Genomic DNA, 21,182 nt, shown 5'->3' with positions numbered 1-21,182 from the left:
TACAAAGAGGTCATCATGCGTCGGCATTCCGACGGACTTTACCGTTAACACAACGATCCTTGGACGTGCAACCGCCTTGGACTTCACGGTTCTAACAACGAGGCCTAACGACGCCACAAGCCACGCCCTGTGAAACTGAAACCTAAAGCCAGCGGCGAAGAAAGACTCTACTTACCTCCGAGGTCATTCGTGGTACTGAAAGCAACGCAACGACGGAGGTACGATGGAACGACTGAAGAAAAAACGAAGCGCTCTGAGAACCCAAGCGACGAAGTTGATATCCGAGGCAGATTCATCGCTAGAAGCACAAGCAGACGAAACGACACTGAACGTGCTGTCAGCAAGACTCGGCGCCCTCCTAACACAGCTGAACGAGGTGGACGCTGCTGTCGAGCCGCTTGTGCCGGACGAAGAAGCCGAGGAGAACTACGCACGTACAATCGCGTACAACGACAGAATAATAACCTACGTCGCAAGGCTCAGCCAACAAGCCGGAGCGCAACGAGCGAACGCCATCACAGCAGCGGAGGCGTCACGGGCCCCTCGCAACGGGAACCTGAGAGCCAACGGTTTCAAAGGTGAAGTTGCCGAAACTCGAGCTGCAGCGGTTTAGCGGCGCCGCCACGGAGTGGCAGCCCTTCTGGGAGCAGTACCAGCAAGCCATACACGACAACGACGTTCTTTCCGACGGAGAGAAGTTTTTGTATTTGCTGTCTGCGCTTTCTGGGAGGGCAGCAGCGGCGGTGGCCGGTATACAAGCGACCGCAGCCAACTATAATACGGTCATCGAGCTGTTGAAGGAGCGTTTCGGACGCACAGATGTGCTCATCCAGGAGCATCTTACGCAGTTGCTGGACCTCCCAACTGTACGAAGCGGGCAGGAGGTAAGAGACCTACGTCGCCTCTATGACCACATGCAGCGAAATATAGCCGCTCTCACGGCACTTGGAGTTCATACAGGCAGCTACGGAGCAATGCTTGCCTCCGCACTTCTGCGAATGCTGCCAGGCGAACTAGTGGTAGAATATCACAAACATTGCTCTGCAGAGAAAAAAGAGGATAGCTTGTGCATTGCGAGGTTGCAATGTTTTCTCAAAAACGAAGTGGAGAGCCGGGAAAAGGCGTTGCAGGTTGGGCAGAGAGAAGGCAAAGGCAGTAGTACAAAACCACGTTTTGATAATGAAAGGTCCAGAGCTCCGAGGGCGTCAGCAGCTTCACTCTTAACGGCTAGTGATTCCAAACAGAAAGAGCCTTGTGCGTTTTGTGCCGCTAAGGATCACGTGACGAAGGAATGCCAGACGCCGCTTTCTCTTGAAGAAAGAAAAGGGGCACTCCTCAAAGCTGGCAGATGCTTCCGATGTTCTATTAAAGGGCACACATCGCGAGAATGTCGCAACAAAGGAGTAAAGTGTAAAATATGCAGTAAGAGGCACCTTACTCAAATGTGCAATCCTGCGTGGAAGCCTGCTGCTAACACAGCAACCGAATTGCACTCGGCGACAGGTAGCAAAGATGACGAAACGACAACTGTACTGCTCCAGACAGCTCAAATATGGGCAAAGGGTACCCAGCGAAGACTGCTCACCCGTGCTCTATTTGATGGCGGAAGTCAGAGAACATTTGTGACAGAAGAACTGTCACGTCAGCTGAATTTGGAAGTACTTGGTGAGGAAGACATTACCATTTTTCCCTTTGGAGGAGCAGACAGTGCCATTAAGAAAAAGCGCAGGCGAGTACGGCTTTGGTTGAGGAGTCAGTATGACAGAAAAGAACACTGTCTCGAGGCCTTGGAGATACCTGAGATCTGTTCTGACGAGCTTCTTGTGCCCGAGAAGGTGATAAAAGAGGTCAAAATGAAAGTGGCTGACCTAGCTGACGTTACCTTGCCGCCTGCACAATTAGAGCAAAATGGCATTGGTATACTGATTGGCGCTGACTACTATTGGAGTCTAGTGACCGGCGAAGTGCAGAAGCTTCAGGGTGGCCTAGTTGCAATTAAAACACACTTCGGGTGGACACTGCAGGGCACAGTGCCGTACCGCAACACCAGTGCAACGGTGGCTGTCCTTCGAGCCGTTGTAGCGGAAAACAAATGTGCATTGACGACTCAGCTCAAATCTTTCTGGGAGCTCGAAAGCATGGGTATTGTGGACCAAGTTCCACATAATCAGGAGCACGAAGAAGTTCATAAGGCTTTTGAGTCATCCATTAAGTTCACCAATGGAAGATACGAAGTAGCTCTTCCATGGAAGCCCGTGGATTTTCGTCTTGCTGACAACGAGGGAGTTGCAAAGAAACGTTTGGCCAGCCTCACACAGAAACTGTTGAAAGATGAGGCAATGCTGACGAAGTACGACGAGGCCATACGTCAGTACCTTGAACAAGGATTCGCCGAGCGGCTCCCGAAAGACGCAGTAAGCATTGAAAACAGATTGTATTACATGCCCCACCGAGCTGTGTTGCGCCCTGCTAGCCTGTCAACTAGCGTCAGAGTGGTCTTTGACGCGTCGTCGAGCGATACCGGGTGCGTGTCACTGAATGAAGCACTGGATTCAGGACCGAACTTAAACCCAGATATCTTAAAGGTCATGCTCAATTTCAGAACGCACCGCATCGGACTCAGTGCAGATATCGAAAAGGCGTTTTTACAAATATCACTGAGAAAGGAAGATAGAGATGCCGTACGCTTCCTCTGGTATGGAGAAGTACCAACTAAGAAAAACCCGAATCCGTCACTTGAAGTCTGGAGGATGACACGAGTCCCTTTCGGAGTGACCAGTAGCCCATTTCTGCTTGCTGCCACGATGCGTCACCATCTCGGTATGATGGACAACTGTTCGGGCACAGCACGAACACTGGCCGATAGCTTCTACGTCGACGACCTCATTTCAGGTGCCGACACGGAAGAAGCGGCTGAAGAATTCTATCGAGAAGCACTGGGCATAATGAAAGGGGCAAGCATGTCCCTTCGAAAGTGGAATTCAAATTCCAAAACGTTGCAGGAGATATTTCAGAATGAAGGAACTGGATGTCCCACGAACACAGTGCAGTGCCCTACAAGCAGTACTACGCGTGTGTTAGGACTGGTATGGGATAAAGAAAATGACCACCTTGCCTTTTCTATAGAGCCTATCTTAGATTTCCTTGACCGAAACTGCAACACCAAAAGATTCATTCTTCAAGCATCGGCGCGTATTTTCGATCCCTTAGGTATGCTTTCTCCAGTCACTGTGACTGCCAAATTGATGTTCCAAGAACTCTGGGAACTAGGCCTTGGCTGGGATGCACCATTACCCGAAGAGGTGCAAGCGGTGTGGACGCAATGGCACACTGCACTGTATCATTTAACTGAGGTAACCGTTCCAAGATGTTGTGTCAGTGCTGAATATGACAAAATAGAGATTCATATATTCACTGATGCAAGCCCCAAGGCATACGGAGCGGTTGCATACTTGCGGGTTTGTCGACTGGGCATTCCAAATGCAAATTTGATCTTGTCCAAATCGAGAGTAGCCCCACTAAAGAAGCTTTCCCTTCCAAGACTTGAATTGATGGGTATGCTAATGGGTGCCCGACTGAAAGACTACCTGGCCCGATCATTTACACTACAAGTGGAAGAGTGGTTTCTGTGGACGGATTCAACCATCGCACTTCACTGGGTCCGCGGCTCTGCGAGGCAGTGGAAACCCTTCGTGGCTAACCGAGTGATGGAGATCCAACGGCTCACAGATCCAGACCAATGGAACCACTGCCCAGGTGCAGAGAATGCAGCTGACCTCTTAACACGAGGAGTTTCGCCTGATGTGCTCAAAACAACTACGGTTTGGTGGCATGGACCTTCGTGGCTGTCCCATCCCTCTGCGGATTGGCCACGCAGCGAAAACGTCTGTGAAGACCTAACTGCGGAAGATGAAAGAAAGCCAGTTCACGTTCACACTGTTGTGCAGTCGGTGGAAAAATCAGCCTTGCCTTTTAAGCAATTTAGTTCCTTGACTAAACTGATCAGAGTTGTCGCATGGATGCAGCGATTTGTGCACAACTCTAGGTATCCCCGCGAGAAAGAGCAGGGATTTCTGACCGCCGAACAAATAAACAAAGCTCAGATATGTCTGATCAGAGAGGTGCAACGTGAGGCCTTTTCCGAAGAACTTCAGTGCATTGTTCACTCAGCAAGAATACCGAAGGGCTCACCATTACGTGATCTGAATGTATTCCTAGACAGTCACGGAGTATTGAGAGTTGGGGGACGTCTAAGAAATGCCGAAATGCCTTACGACACCAGGCATCCGATTGTGCTCCCGCCGAATCATCCCTATATTGACCTATTAATTGAAGGAACGCACAGGCGCCTTTTACATGCTGGGCCTCTTGAAACGCTTACAGAACTAAGAGAAAAGTTCTGGATAATGAAGGGCAGGCAGGTAGTAAAAAGGACGCTGAAAAGATGCGTGACCTGTGACCGCTTCAACTGCAGAGCTGCCACTGAAGTAGCGGCTCCTTTGCCTCCTGAGAGAGTAACAAAGGCGTTGCCTTTCGAGGTGACAGGCATAAATTTTGCTGGCCCGCTCTACACAAAAGATCAGGGCAGAAACAAGAAATCTTACATTCTCCTCTTTACATGTGCGGTCACAAGAGCGATACACCTTGAATTGGTAACAGACATGTCAATCGACAGCTTTCTCAAGGCGTTCAGAAGATTTGTGGCAAGAAGAGGAGTGTGCCGAGTTATTTTCTCAGACAACGCAAAAACCTTTCAACGAGCGTCGCGTGACCTACGAAGGTTGTGGAAAACCATACGTGGGAAAGAACTACAAAATTATTTTGCTGAGCATCGCATCCAGTGGAACTTCATCGCCGAAAGAGCCCCGTGGCGGGGCGGCTTTTGGGAAAGATTGGTACGATCTGTCAAGTCCTCTCTCAAGAAAGTTTTGGGAAACAGTTACTGTACTTTTGAGGAACTTGCGACGATCCTCACCGAAATTGAAGCAGTCATCAATTCTAGGCCTCTGACATATGTCTCTGCAGAGGCCACCGAAGTAGAACCTCTGACCCCTTCTCATTTTCTTGTTGGCAAGCGTCTGACGTCACTGCCCACATCGACTTCCGAAGATGCTACGCCACGGCCGAACAATCTTGAAAGGAGTTGGAAATACCGACAAAGAATAACAGATCAATTCTGGCGAAGATGGCAGAAGGAATACCTGAACAGTCTGCGTAGCGCACATTTCTACGTACCGACCTCGTCGAACGCCATCAGAGAGGGCACGGCGGTGCTTGTCTACGAGCATCTATTGCCACGGCAACTATGGAAGATGGGAGTGGTCGCCGAGGTGTTAATCGGACGTGACGGGCGGATCAGGGCCTGTATGGTGCGACTACCAAGTGGGACTGTGATCCGAAGACCAGTGCAACTTTTGTATCCTCTGGAATCTTTACGTGAATGAGCTAAGGCTCATTGGGGGGGAGTATGTAAAATCTCCTAACACCAGCTTGTTTTCAGTAGTCCTCAGGCAACCATGTAATCCGGAACTCTTACCACTGGCATTCTCATCGCAATAAACATCAGTCTTTCGAAACGAACAACGATGGCGTGTGGCGTCTCTTTCGTCTCCCAATAGTTTCATTACACTCAGACGCAGACGGCATAACATTGCACTTCCTTTCGGGAAAGACGAGGTAGCAGCCGTAGTCGGAGAGATGGTTCTAGAGAATACAATCGATAGTGTGTGAACTCTGATGTTTGCGACTTCTACAGTGTCACGCTCTGCGCCACCTTACTGAAGCGTCGAGCCGCGCCAATCCTTGATAAAGAAATAGAAACAAGGATTGTTTCTACGTGTGCTTTTTGGCAGCTTCTTCGGTGAGGTTGTCGCCGGAGATACCGTAGTGACAAGGCAACCAGTGAAACCGTTCCGATAGAGCGAGCGAGGAGCTTTATCAAAAAGACCAAAGGGATCGACAGGGAACCTGTTTTTCTTAGAAGCTAATCTTTTCTCGCATGAGTGACGGCCGCATGCGGGTGTATAAGAGCGCGGTGTGAAGAATAAGGCCCTGTTGCTAGCTTGCGCTTTGTGTGTCTCCTGTCCTTGAATGTGTCCTTGTTCCCCCTGCACTATTCAAGCTAAAGACAAGAAATAATAAGCTGAAGCTTCCACTGTCATAAAACTAGTAACGCACTTACTCCCTATCGTTTCCTTTCTGTAGGTACTAGTAATAATCTACGCGTACTAAAATTCCCGACAAAGCAACGAAACTGCGGTTCGCAGTGCCTCTCTTGGAACTCGCACTCCACGACCGGTGTGCCGCAGACGCCGCAGACCGCGTCGTCTGCGGCGTCTCTCGTCCTGCGGCGTCGGGTACGAGTGGTGCATAAATTCATGACGTGACCATATAAAGTGACGAAGCCGTCAGAGATCGTCAAAATATGTGACGTCATGCTGACGTCACACATTCTGGCCTGACGTCATGGGACGTAACGTCACATAATGCCGTTGTAGTGCCCTCGTTTGGGCGGCGAACAAAGCCGGAGAGCGCGCGACCTCACAGAAAAAAAATAAGGACAGCGCTTCGCAGTGGCACGTGAGGCCACGGCTCGTGTTCCCTGTTGGCGTCGATTCTGGTTAAGCCGTCTCGTTCATTCGGTCCTGTAGCGTAAGCGTTCTGATCACAGCTTCGTACTTGCTTCATCAAGTACGATGCAGTGCACCAATGAATGGCCTTCGAAATCTAGCAGTTACTGTGGATCTTTCCAAAACATTTTGCGGCTGTACCGCCAGAGGTACAATGTAGAATGTCGAGCGGTAATAAAAGTTCTCTTGGTAAATCACAAAACGCTGCATTACAAAGTTCACCGCTGAAAGTGAGTTAAGCAGCAATTGTATATCATCGTATAATATAGTACCTATGATACTATTGCCATTATCTTCAGCAGTAGCCGATGCCGGCAAGTTCCAAATATTTTAACAGCGGATCTGTTAAAGCTGGGCGTAAGGTGTGAACCGTGGGCTGGAAAAGCTTTGTTGAGCGATGAAGTCACTGCGCGTCGCCTTGACAGCCCATAAGCTACCCGTGTCGCCGCGCCAAAAGCGCGGGAAAGCCTGTCTATGCTCGCTTCATCTTGGATACACGTTTAATGCCAATCGAAGACCTATCTATACGCAATCAATAGTGATCGATAACCAATAAATGCCGAATAATTAATAGAAAATGCCACGAAACATATAGCTATATGCTCGCTTGACCTTCGAGGCACGTGTAATACGGATCGATAGACAATCGATAACCAATCATTACTGTTCGATAACCAATCAGTACCCGATCAGTCATAGAAAACGCCGCGACACGCCTGTCTATGTTCGTTTGAGCTTGGATACACGTATAACACCCATTAATAGCCAATCGATAACCCTTCACTACGGATCGATAACTAATCGATGCCGATTACGACTTCGATGAAACCATATATTCAACACTTGGCAAATTTCGATTTCCCCGGCCAATTCGTATGGATCGATAACCAATCAATAACAATCGATTTGTAAAACTAATGGAATGCAATACCAACATACCATAGCCATGTATAGTATGGGTGGCTAAGGGAAGTGAAGTTGAGCGGAAGGGAAAGGTGGAGGGTAACACCATCAGCTCCACTCTTTTCTCAATCTTCGCACCGTTAGTGCGTAACTGGTCGATTTCATTTTTTTTTGTATATACAAGAGGCCTTCACAGAAATGCAGGGTGAATGTTAGAGAGAGAGAATAAAATATTTATTTCAAACAAGTTAATTTGAGTCTGTAGTGGTTGGACCTCCTAGTCCGGAAGACCATTGGCTCTTGCCGCCATCCGGGCTCGGTCGACCAGGGCTTGTTGCTGCCCTGGGTCAGAGCTGGACAGGGTCGCCTCCCACTCGACTAATGCAGCATTATGATTGGCTGACAAAGAGGGATTGACTTGGCCCTCCCATACCATATGGAATAAGGTGGCCGTCCGGGGACAGAATTCACATTGCGAATTGTACGCTGAAGGATCTATTTTGGACAAAATATAAGGATTTGAAAAAATTGGCAGGTCCCACGTACCGTGGGAATCGATGTTATGCGAAGCATGCGCGGGATGGTGACTGTGGCGTAATTTTTCACATTGAGGGAAACGTTACGGAATTAGGCTAGAGAAATATGGAAGTGGTATACGCACACTCATATGTTGAAGAGTCGCATATCTATTATATAGCCAGTTGTGTACAGTTGCATAGCCATGGCAACAGACACATGGGTGTTACCAACACCAGACGCGGTAAGCTGATATGCAGTGCTTATATTCATCAATACTGGATAGCGCGAATCCGAACAGGGCAAAGAAGGAACACGGATGCACGGGACAGGTGTTACTCGCAACTAAGCTTCATTCAGGAAAGTTTCCCTAGATATATACACAGCCGAATGGCACGCGCAGGCGCATTGCACGTACGTTACAGTCACAGTTACAGTTGTAATGCTTATACTTGTTCGCTATGACGGAGAACGCACGCCCGTTTCACGAACCCGTGTGTATGTGTAGAAGGGGTTCTTGACAGTTCTCGAACGAGGTCATCATCACCGTGATCAGTGAGCACCAGCAGCTGGACCGGACTTGTTAATCAGATCCGTTCGTGATCGCGGTTACGAGGGGTCTAAGTGTATAGTGAAGTGCGAGGTATAGTACAGCTGGTGGAAATCCTGGATGCCTCTTACGATAATATGATCTATGATGCCTCCTGTCGTGGACGTGGCAGCGAGGTCTTTTGATGCCCTCGCCACATCCAATCCATCTTTCACGCAATATAAGGACCAAGCATTTTTGGGTCTTGATAAATCAATGTTCAAGACACCGGTATTGCTGAGAGGCCTGGTTCTCTGGGAAGATTTATTGTAGGAAGCATTGACGCCGGTATTTGCGTAAAACACGTGGTCCACGTTGCGGACCATGTGGACGAGTGGATGGTACTTGAGCGTCTTCCAGGGGTGTTCTGTCTTCAGTTTCCTCACTTTCCTTGGGTTCGCCGCGGTGGTGTAGCGGTTAAGGTGCTCGGCTGCTGACCCGAAGGTCGCGGGTTCGATCCCGGCCGCGGCGATCGCCTTTGGATAGAGGCAAAATGCTAGATGCCCGTGTTCTGTGCGATCTCGGTACACGTTAAAGAATACCCAATGATCAAAATTTGCGGGGCCATTCGCTACGGCGTCTCTCATATCATTTCGTGGTTTTCGGGCATAAAACCACAACAATTATTATTATTATTATCCCTTTCCTTGACTGTCAATGTGTGTGATCGCGGTTACTGTGGTGGTTGAGACTCTGTATCACCTGTGGCACATACCCGCATATCATTAACTCTGCTTTACGGGTATGTGCCACACGTGACTGAGAGAAAGGGTTTCATGACGTACGTGACAGGTATTGTGCGTTATTCATGTCATGACCAGTGAATCGTGTTCGTCATAAACTGATTCCCTGCTAGGCCAATTTTGGTATACTACAAGTTATGGAGACGACCAGGAGAGCGCCCAGACGTAGGCGGCTAGATAGATAGATAGACAGATAGATAGATAGATAGATAGATAGATAGATAGATAGATAGATAGATAGATACGTAGATAGAAACGGCCAAAGTGCCTGAGGTTCGCTAAGAAATGCTTCGCATTTAAAAGATAATGATTGTAATCGTCGCCACGCGACCTGGGTTGCCTTGTCTAATTTCCTTCTACCACCAAAATGGCAGAAGGGTGAATGTTAGAAAATTTTTACTCGCATAAAACACTTCTCTTTCTTTACTCCCTTAGGGCGGCTTCTGCAAGAGCGGTATTTGCAAGGAGATTCCTTCATTCCCACTACAGAACCACTTGAAGCATGAGTTCATTTCTGCACTCAAATTGCCTCAACCTGGATTCCGTTACAGCAACGCCAAACGCAACCTCCAGTGGTTACCTCCGGTCAATACCAGCAGCAACAAAGCCCCTAAAGAAGCCGACATCCTAACAAATACGCTACAACGTATAAGCATGACTGCAAGTTCAGGAGCCAGCGGAAATCCTGCATCTGCAAGCAGAAATACTAAACACGTCGCGGTGATGTTGACGGCCGGAATCGTAGACGAGATATTTAGGTCATGGTGCGAAATCTCGGATAAGTGATCCAAGCAGCGGTAATAGTCATGACTTCCATGACGTTGGATGAATTAGTGGACATCATCGTTACAGGCGAGCATTATCAAACTATGGCCTTGGTCCCATCGACGAGCGGTATAAATTCATCTTAGAAAACAGTGATCTTGACAGCGATGAGGTGCTTTTTAGTCCAGGCGATAGGACTGGTGCTGGTGGTAGAAACTGGACTGTGGGGGGCCACATGGGCGTCCCTGGTCGCGAAAGACTATGGGATCGCTATAGGTACGGTCCAACACTCGGTAATCATTTCGTCTCCGGTCACACTGGCTACAGAAATGGGTATAATCCCGGCAATGGTGTCAGTCGAGCCGTGGCTTTGCTGGCTACCGCAGGCTTGCTCACGGGAGGCCGTGGCGGTAGGGGAAGTAGTGATAGTCACAACGTATTGAGAAACCATGGCGCGGGCACTAATAGTAGATATTCAATTCCTTCTAACAGCCTCAGCAGCGTTTCTTCAGTTAGTGGAATCAGCGGCAGAAATGTTGGGTCAAATAGCTTTCTCGGTCGCAGAAGCTGGGGCAGTAGTCGTGGCGGAAGTGGCAATGGAGGTAGACGCTATGGTAGTAGCAGCCGCGGTGGTAGTGGCCGTGGAAGTAGCAGTTATGGCAGTAGCAGCGGCAGTAAGCGTGGGGGTAGCGGCAGTGGACGCAGTGGTGGTGGCGGCGGCCGCGGTTCGCGAGGATAACTGGCTGCCTACTTGAAGCAGGAATTCAAGATATACAGTTGACTTCCGTAAGATTCCAGTTGGTGCAGCCCCTGTGAGTGTAGCTTCACCTAGTTAATCAGGCGCCTGGGTCCTTCGCAAATATCATGCGAGACATGAATGGGCATTTAGCGATATATTAAGACGTATAAAGCATGAGCGCAGATAAAGAAATGATATTACTGGGAAGCACATGCGCTTGTCCAAAAATATTTTAAAGCTTGTTGTCAAAGCCCCATCTGGGCATCGCAAACTGTTTTTATTTTTTAAAAATAACCGCCTCGTTACTCTTTCTTAAATTCACATGGTAGTAACACAATATTTAGAATGATTGTTCAAAAACATCATATATATATATATATATATATATATATATATATATTATATATATATATATATATATATATATATTATATATATATATATATATATATATATATATAGATATATATATATATATATATAATATATATATAGACCGTATTGCTGAAGATACCCGTAGTGCAGTTTATAGCGGTCATGCTCTAGTATCGATGGCTCCTGATTCTTTACCAGTTGCGCAGAATTCGTGATTTATCTAAATAATCTAAGAGAAACAGTTTGCTTCTATGTTGGCGTGTATATTGCATGCCCAGATTATGGCGGAACAAAACGCGAATGACAAAAATCTGTTGTTTTTCTAATGACGCGAGCTTACATTGTATTACGGATTCTACGCACGTAATACAGTTAAACGCCGCTACAATACAAAATGGCTTGTACAATGAAGCATGCTACATGGCCTGGCCGGATTCCTACCTTCCGTGTGTAATTGCGAACACCACTACAGCGATGACCCCTACTGCGAATTTGTGTGTTTAATGAAGCAATTATTCGGCTCCCAATCCCTGAATTGTTGCTTTACAAAGAACACGCTTAGGCGCACACGTGACCCGCAGCAACAAAATGAAACGAATCAATGCGGCTGCAAAGTCGTTCCACGATAACTTTTTAAGAACTGCGCAAAAAGGCGATATTACAGTGGACTACTCTCCAGCCTGGGCCAAGCTGGATGGGCAGAAAAGAGTGGGGGCAAGCCGCAAGGCGCATGTAAGCTTTAGCATCCGTATTAGCCTTGACGGGAAAAACGGCGTTATGACTAGCCGTGAAACGCCAGCGGTTTATGACGCGCTGCAGGTCTATGTCTTCACTTGCTGACCTCGCGCCGCAGCACGCCATGAACGTCGACAGCGTCAGTTCGGCTTTGAGCGTTGATCATATATTACTGTGTATGTATTCATACTACTTTGCAGTAGAAAAATGCACTTTTTTTCTCGCCATGGGCCGTTTGAATCTGCTGCGAATAAACATTTTTCTCTCTCAGTATGTTTATCTGCTTCATTGGGGTCATTAAAGTGCGCGACGCATACGACGAAGTGACGTGTATAACAAGAAATTATTGCACTCACACACGCTTCGTTAGAGAAGCGTTTCACTGTATATCATCTAGCCAGCTGCGGTTATCTGTAGTCATGGAGGGAAAAAAAAAGAAACTTAGAAGGTAGCGTGCCTAGCGTCCACAGCGCCAACCACCTCCGAAGCCACTCTCTTCTCATGGTTAGTGCTCATGATAGAATTTGCTTTTGCTTTTTTTTTTTTGGGGGGGGGGGGCGGTGTCTGGGCTTCAAGATCACCACGTGATGCTCACGCCCTGCCAAAGTCCTAAAGGTCTACTTCTGATCTAACGATATATCTTTACTTACTACATCGTAGGAGCCACAAAGGAAAAGTGTGTAGGGATGAAATTACTATTTTTCAATGCGCGATTCCTATAAGCTGACCAACCTACGGATTAGAGAGAAAATTGCGCAGCTTCGTTCGATTTAGCAAAAACGCAAGGAGATTGCTCCGACACTGCGTTCCACGCACAGTAATGGCAAGGCCAGTTCATGTCGGTCGCGAAAGTTGCAGCAAAAAAGCGGTCAAACATTTATTGCCGCAGACATCAACGTGCGGTGTACGGTTGATCCACGACTAGGTGAGGTGGGCAAAAACAACGCAAACTTAAAACTCAATGGACTTAATTGGTCCTGGCGGGCCAGCTGGTTGTACAGAAGCGCAAATCTTGAACTGTCGTGCGCGAGCGCCGACTTTTTTCTTTTTTGTGCGTCAGTGCCGTACCACGGAGCCAAGTTGCAAACAGGGCGAGAGCAAGCGCATGCCCACGAAGCGCGCTCCGCTGGCCCCATCGCCTGCTTGGCTGTTCATTCGTGAGAACGTCACCCTTGCATTAACTCACTTAAGACGAACAGGCAGCACGTCTTTGCTCGTACCTTATATTCCGAAGATCAGCAAGCAACCGAGAAAATGAAATCCGCAGATACGTCACACACCCGCGCGCATCAGATAAGCTGACAAATGTGGATGGTCCATTTGTTATCTGGCGACGCGAAATCATTTGTTTTTTGCGCTTACTATCGCCCTGTTTGCAACTTGGCTGCGTCGTACGGCGCTGACGCACAAAAAAGTCGGCGCTCGCGCAGGGTAGTTAAAGATTTGGGCGGCTGCACATGATCTCCAGAAACAGCGTCGCGAAACATTAACAAAAATGGTCAAACAGAGGTAAACCCAACCACATGCCGTGATGTTTGCGTGCGCCTGTGCTTGTGTCCATGTTTTATTAAAATATTGCGAAGCTAGTCTCAAAACATCAATAGAACGTTTTTTTTTTTCAAATAGTTTAAATTTAAATGAGACAAGATCAATTAGCAATTTATTGCTTATCTCACGTTTGGACTAAACAGTTCACAGCCTCTTTTCCTGGTCGATCTTCAGAAATCGGGAACGTATGTAATAGCCTGCTAATGTAACTTGCGTATAATTTAGCTCATTGTCCGATCAGCAAGGTATCGCTGATCTGTGTTCAATGGTCGTGCACGTGTCCTTCGTCGGTATGTTTCTTTCACAGGCGCGACACTTCATAGAAGCTTAACTAGCGCACAGCAGTTGCAGATAAGCGTTCCTGTGACTGTTGATACTGACAACAACGCTGGCGCATGGCCGGTGTGATGTCGTCGTTCGTGATAATGAGTGTGGCACGCTACACGGAGGAATGCTGCGCTGTGTACGGCTGCAAGATTGACGCTTTCACAGCTGGTGTTTCGCTCCACTTGTTTCTTTTACAGCGAAAGCTGTTATGAGATCACAACAACGGCCGTTTTTGGCGCCGTAGTTGTCCGCCGCCGCCGGTGTCCGTGACCTCTATAGCACGAAATAAGACGAAAAAAACGAAAATAAGAAAAAACGCCAGGCCTGCGCGGAAAGCGCAGCCAGTCACAGCGAAAGCTGGAAGGGCAGTATTTCTAGAATCCGTTATAAAACTCTCCTGTGGCGACTAATACAAGTACACTAGCAACGTACCCGCTACGGCACAAATCAAAATTTTTCTGGAGTTGGGAAGCACCCACCACGACATTATTCGTCATTCAGCGGAGAAGCGAGGTACGACCTGTAAGGCATTATGTGCACTTGCCTGATGCGAGGGTTGATGACGATGAATAATTATGGCTGAGCACTTTGTAATAGCTCGGAAGCATTAAACGACCCACTAGTTACGTAATTGACATTGTGTGACGCCCGGTCGTTATTGAACTCTCCCACCACGCTTTATAACATATTTAAAAGGCGAGAAAGAGAGAAATAGGGGGAATTTACTTTATTGAGACCCTGAGGAAATGCATCACGGGAGCCTTATGGGCTTCCTCGGCAACCAATAGAAGTGCACTTGCGAGGAACCCGCTACGCTATAAATCATCATAATTTTTTGTGAAGTAGGGAAGCAGCCACTATGCAATTTTCGTCATTCTGCGTATAGAACCATGGCGCGCGCTAAACACCTGCAAGACATTACGTGCATTTTGTTGATGCTGTGGCTGATGACGACGAAGAATTGTGGCAGATCCTTTGCTAATGGGTTGGAAGCATTCAGCAACCCACTCGTTGCGCAGTTAGCATTGTGTGACGTCTGGCTTGTTATTTTATTCTTCTACCACACTTCATTACATATGTCAATGTGGTTACTTCCCGACATGAAGCCTGCATAGGGTGTTTTTGCAAAGCATTTTCAAGCACCAGCATGACTCTGTGGTAGGAGACACAGAGGGCCAAGGTTCGAACCTCGTTCTATCCTGGATATTTTTCTTATTTTGTTTTTTTTTTCTTATTTCGCGCGATAGCGATTACAGATACCGGCTACGGCGGCGCCGCCGGTGGACAACTACGGCGCAAAAACGGCCCTTGTTGTGATCTCTTCACAGCTTTCGCTGTAAAATGTACAGAATGGAACGGGGTTCAAACCTGGCCGCTGTGCTTGGGAGCCCATCATTCTACCTCAGAGCTATGCTTATTTATTTTCTTTATTACCATTTTATTAACGTCGTGTGTACATGAGTTATAAACATCATTTACAGTAATACACAATACCACAAGAATGCGCCAAGATAAAAAAACTTGAACTGGCTTTCTTTAAAAGTCCTTAAGGTATGCCAGAGGTTCAACCCTGGCCTGCCAGTCAGGAGCAAAGTCTTGTTGGAGCACATCTATGTATATATTGAACAGTGCTCTCGCGAAAAAGCACACGTGCTGGTCGCCTGTCAAGGTCGCAGTGATATCCGGCCATTCTCGCCCGCCTTAAGCAGTGGAAGCCAAAAGCATATTTAAATCAAAAGGCATCCTATCCTCGTTTTGTATCTGACAAACCTGATTCCAAGTGGATGCAGAGGAGACTATCTTCAGCGTTCTGTCTAAAACATTTCAGAAGTAGTCTCAGAGGTATACTTATGCTTGGAACTTCATTGCAAAAAGACCTTATACAGGCTTCATGTCGGGAAGGAACCACACTAACATATGTAATATAGCGTAATAGACGAGTAAAATAGCAACCAGGCGTCACACAACGCGAATCATGCAACCAGACGTCACACAATGATAACTGCGCAACGAGTGGGTTGTTGAATGCTTCCCATCCATTACAAAGGCTTCTCCCATAATTCTTCATCGCCATCAGGCACAGCACAGGTGTTTAGCGGGTACCACGATTCTCCGTAGAATGAAGAAAATGGCATAGTGGCTGCTTCCATACTTCACAAAAGTTATGATGATTTATAGGGCAGTGGGTTCCTCGCAAGTGAACTTGCATTGGTTGCCAAGGAAGCCCATAAGTCCTCCATGATCCATTTCCTCAAGGTCTCAATAATGTTATTTCCCTCTCTCTCTCTTTCTAACGTTGAGATATGTTATATATCGTGGTGGGAGAGTGAAAAAACGATCGGGCGTCACACAAGGCGGATTACGTAAGTATTGGGACGTTTAAAGCTTCCAACCCATTACAAAGGACTCAGCCATAATTCTTCATCGTGATCAGCTGCCGCATCAACAAAATGCACATAATGCCTTACATATGTGTAGCGGGTATTCCGCTCCTCCACAGAAAGAGGAATAATGTCGTAGTGAATGCTTCCCAACTTCACAAAAATTATTATTTGTGCCGTAGTAGCTTCATTGCAAGTGCACTAGTATTATTAGACCCAAGATAGTTTACAATGGTTTCTACAAATGCCGCTCTTCCAGCTTTCGCTGTGACTGTGCTGCGCTTTCCGCGCAGGCCTGGCGTTTTTTTTTGTCCTTTTTGATTGGGTAACCAAAGTTTTAAGTGAAGCTCACAGAATTTAGTACGCAAGGAATCCGGCACCGGCGAGCGTACAGAAATGCGGCCCTCGGGTTGCGGTGGTCACATGTGCATTTGTATGAGCCGTTATCCAATAAATGATGCTATCTAGATCGTGGGTTTGTCGGCGAGCAGTCGTTTCTAATAGTCTGATCTTTTATCGAGGTGACTTGTCATCTCACGTTGCCACATTTCATTGTTGCCTGGATATGCACGACTGAACGGCGCTGTTACCTTTACCAACTGAAGTGTTGCGCTGCTATGCACGTGGATGAAGGGCCAATTTCCGGCATGGAGGAAGGAAACAGTCACGCGATTAAAAACACGTCTCGACTGAAGCTTTAAATGCTTGCATGCACACAAATTTGGTGCCTGTCTGTTCTTCAGCTTTTATAGAACAAATGACGGAATGTATTTCACATGGTAATGCTTTTTGAACAAAAAGGAAGCTAAAAAAAAAACGGCACTTACTTGCCGCACCGTAAAAGGAGGTGGCGTCCATTTTGAACTGAGCTTGGACAATACAATTCCTGACGCCTTCGCCAGATGGCAGCACCGTTTCGTTGAGCGGGAAATTACAATTCAGCGCGCCAGATTTGAAAGCGTCGCGGTGTACCAGGCTCCTGCAAAATATTTCTAAAAGTCGCGTCCCCAAACGAGGACGCCGTGTCGCAAATGGCTAATAAAATATTCTTCTCAAATCTTTTTTATCCGCCCTCATGTTCTCTCGCATGCGGCTATTAGCGAGCCGCGAAGACGCAAGAATAATCCCGTAGTTATCAAATGCAAGTAAAAGAGCGGGAGCTTAAAAACGCATTCCTCCTTGTAGCGGTGATCTTCGGGTTATAGTTCTCGATTGCTTAGCCGAACGGCGCGGCATCAAATCGAGGTCGTGGCGGCCGCATTTTGATGGAGGGTAAATGCTTGGTGACCGTGTGCTTATACTTAGGTGCAAATTGAAGAACACCAGGTGGTCTAAATTACCGGAGTCCTCCGTTACGGCGTCTCTGACAAGCATACCATAATTTTGGGACCTAATACCCCAGCACTTATTTAGCAATACATTGCATAAGTTCGCGTGCTGTAGCGTAAACGCAAGGCCTCGTTACCGGCTGCGACGACATTTTTTTCTGTTTTGCTAGCTGTTAGTTGTGCCCGTGATACCTATAGATGGGGACGGTTGCCACAAACCGCCGCTTTATGGAAACGTGTGCTTTTATGGAAGGTTAGCAAACAGTTTGCATATACCTCCGTGACGGGGTCACATGTAAATTGGTAGTAAAAGTTTTTTCGCGCCGACCTAACCAATGTCATAGTAGAGTGCATGAAGGGTGACTGTCAATTCACACGCCAGTACTCCGCACAATCTTTCAGAAAAGTACGTACTTGGAGCGTCTTTCTCTCACGCAACAACAATCGTCATCAACTTACTGAAATACAAAAAGAAACGTAAGCACGAAGGAAGGACTTGAGAAAGAACACAAAAGGGCGTCACTCGCAACTAAGCATATTGTCATCAATCTCGCTTGGCTTTCCTTGGGCTGTCAAGTCATCCTTGGACTGCCAGGTCATCGGCGGCAAGCAAAATATAGGAGCGAAAATGAATACTTGAAAAGAAGGAAGCGAGCGCACAATTTTTTTAGAATAAATGCAAGCGAGCTAGATTACGATCGCTAGTTTTTCGTGTCACAGAAACACGCTCTAAAACGCTATTTTTTTAGTTCAGCGGAGGAAGATCAACGTTACTGTCCGCACCAGCGGAGTCCAGAAATAACAGCCCTGTCCATTGAGAAGACTGCTTGTCTGAATTTGATTTTGTCAATAAATCGTTCTACAACTGCTTCTGCATTGCGAAGTATATTTCCTCATAAACTTGCTATGTTTTAGATGCGAAGCAATTTATAGTGGAGTTCAATCCGGTGGTAGTGGTGGTGTGCGGCGTGACCACCCTTACTGCGCATGGGCAAATCCTCTCCACACACCTCCTCTCCACTACCCCTCTCCACTACCCCTCCCCCTCTTCTGCGCAACGCCGCGATGAGCACATGCGCGTCTCCTCCCCCTCTCTCTCTCCTTTCCTACACTCCACCTCGCGCGCCTGTCGACCGCGCTCTCCGCACGCCCTGTGAGATTTAAAGGGGTACTGAAACAAAATGTCGCGGCCTAGATAGCCTACTGGATCGATTCCCGTGTACGTGCGTGTACCATCTGCAAAATATCGACAGCGAATAAAGCTTGGAAGGTATTTTATATGAATTTTGAAGTTCGCGAGCGCGATCCAGCATTATAGGCCGCACCTGGTGCATTGACACCATCGAGGTGACCCGAGGTGACCCCCCATACTTCCCCTACGTAACCATTGCAGCCGGTACAAGTTATGATGACGTCGCAGCCGCCATTTCTGTTTTGACGCGCTTCCCCACGAACCGCTCCTCGCCAGCGGGTCAAACCTCAAGTGATTCGCCACGTCGAAAATTCCTTCCATCCCCGCCGCAAGAAAATCGTCGCCATCAGACGACGACGAGCCCGACGACGACAGAACGCGCGGAAATGCGTCACTGTTCTGTGTGCTCACGTGACCAAGCGTTTCACTCGCTAGGTGGTGATAGTTGCACCCGGCGGCTTGTCGTATTTGGAGCTCTGTCAAACCGAAACTGAGGCTGTGTCGGTAATGAGGAGCTCGTAATTACTTATCTGTCGCGCGCTGCAGCAAACGATGTGCCGTGTTATGACTAGCAGGCCCCCAGCAATACATTGCAGCAAGAGAACGCGGGGCGAAAATTTTTCTGTCAGGCCAGCTATCATGCATGTAATACACCCAACTTATACACGACAGACAAGTGTAGACATTGTGACTCTAGAGCCACCTTAGAGAACATAATATGGGGATGTCCACATATAATAAACAATAGCTGTGATGCAGCCTTAAACAGCGACAGCTTCAGCGCGCGCTGGGAGTCTGCGTTGCTCAGCTCGGACCTGGAGCAACAACTCTGGGCCGTCCAGCGAGCCGAGGAAGCCGCCAAGGGCAGGCGGGATCCAGGCCCATCCCACCAATTCGCAGGGCAATCAATAAAATTAATTGATGTGATCTGAGGACTCCTTTAAAGGCCAGGCTAGAGGGAAGACACGACGCGCGTAGCGTTCCTCTTCGCGTTCCACGACGCGACGTCGGCAGCATGCCCAACGAACGCCAACAGAACGCGATCGTGCAGGTGTCCAGGCTTCGCATCGCCTCATGGTCCCCTTTAGCGGGAAATGGTGTAATTTTTCAATATGGTCTTAAGGTAAGAAAAAAATTGCTTTAATGGGATTAGCAGTCCGCCTACATAAATATTGAGCTTACTTCAGGCCCCTATTACGGTCGCTGTACGCACGATCCTAACTGAGCTTGCGAACAGCTACAGAGTCGAGATACACTTCGAGGCATACGCGCTGACATGCACGCAAATAAATTTCTCGTTACTCGCAATCACGGTGTAAGAAAAATAATTTAGGTGTGGACACTCTCCGCCCGCCGCGAAGGAGAGCGCGTCCAGATAATGTTCGCCTTTAATACATGCGCCAGCCGCAGTTTCGTGGGGGGCTCTGCGACATGGGGGCTTAAGAAACCAATTGCGACGAGGCGAACGCGCGTTTTTTTTCATTTTTTTTTCACCTCATTGCAGTTTTTTTAACCGTGCACGCTAGCAACTAGAGCAAGGAACGCATACCGCGTTTCTCGCGACCGTGCTCGCGACCGCAAAATGCGACGTGCGGCGTACGCCGGAATTGGCTGCACGGCGTTAGAAAAAAAAAGGATTATACTTCTTACGTTGCGTTGCGTACGTAAAAAGCGCGGCGTCTTGCTTAGAGCGCGTGAGCAGTATTTCTGCTCGCTGACTTGTCACGTGCGCAACGCCGTTACGGACGCTACGCACGCAGCTCGTCTTCTATAGTACATGCGCCGGCCGCGGTTGCGTGGGAGGCGCTGCGACATGGGGGCCGACAGGAGGGAAGAGGCGAACATTATGTGGACGCGCCGTCGGGCGGAGTGTCCACACCTAAATTATTTTTCTTACACCGTGCTCGCAATAAAAAGCCTAGGCCGAATATTACGTCGGATGAAACGTCCTATCAACACCTTGTAACGAACTAGCAGGAATAGAAGCCTACAAGGGCTGTCGATCTCGCGATATATGAAACGCCCATGGAATGTGGCATGTATTCTGTACATCCAACAAGACCGCGGCACCGCTTATGAAAGCGGAATTAAACTGCGCAAAATTCATCATTTACGGCCTTGCATTATATTATGCTTTGAAGTGCGCATTTTCGTACGGGGTAACAATGATTAATGTGCTAACCAGCTCCTTAAATGCCGTGCAATTTCACCACCACCAAGAGCTGTATAAACACCTTTTCGTTGATGAAATCTCCCTGTTTCTTAACTCACAGCAAAAATACAGAACATTAATGTTCTTCTTAAGCTCCTCCCTCTGTACGTTTTTTCTCTTGTCTGAGTAGATATGTTGACAGATTGATGCAAGACTGACAGCCCACAAAGCGTTCTACACTGCACAGAAGGCAATTCTTA

General features: G+C 47.7%; 1 protein-coding gene across 1 annotated transcript in view; it reads left to right on the top strand.

Annotated features, from left to right (window-relative positions):
* LOC119391770 (uncharacterized) overlaps window positions 1–11,255 on the top strand; it is a 46,670-nt gene extending 35,415 nt beyond the window's left edge. The window contains exon 4 of the mRNA XM_037659421.2: window positions 9,816–11,255. Within this exon, the coding sequence (XP_037515349.1) occupies window positions 9,816–10,166 (351 nt within the window). The 3' untranslated portion in view covers window positions 10,167–11,255. The remainder of the gene's footprint in view (window positions 1–9,815) is intronic.
* The last annotated feature ends 9,927 nt before the right edge of the window (window positions 11,256–21,182 follow it).

Source organism: Rhipicephalus sanguineus, chromosome 4 (genome assembly GCF_013339695.2).
Source record: "Rhipicephalus sanguineus isolate Rsan-2018 chromosome 4, BIME_Rsan_1.4, whole genome shotgun sequence".
Taxonomy (NCBI): domain Eukaryota; kingdom Metazoa; phylum Arthropoda; class Arachnida; order Ixodida; family Ixodidae; genus Rhipicephalus; species Rhipicephalus sanguineus.
This window is presented reverse-complemented; position numbering and strand designations above follow the sequence as displayed.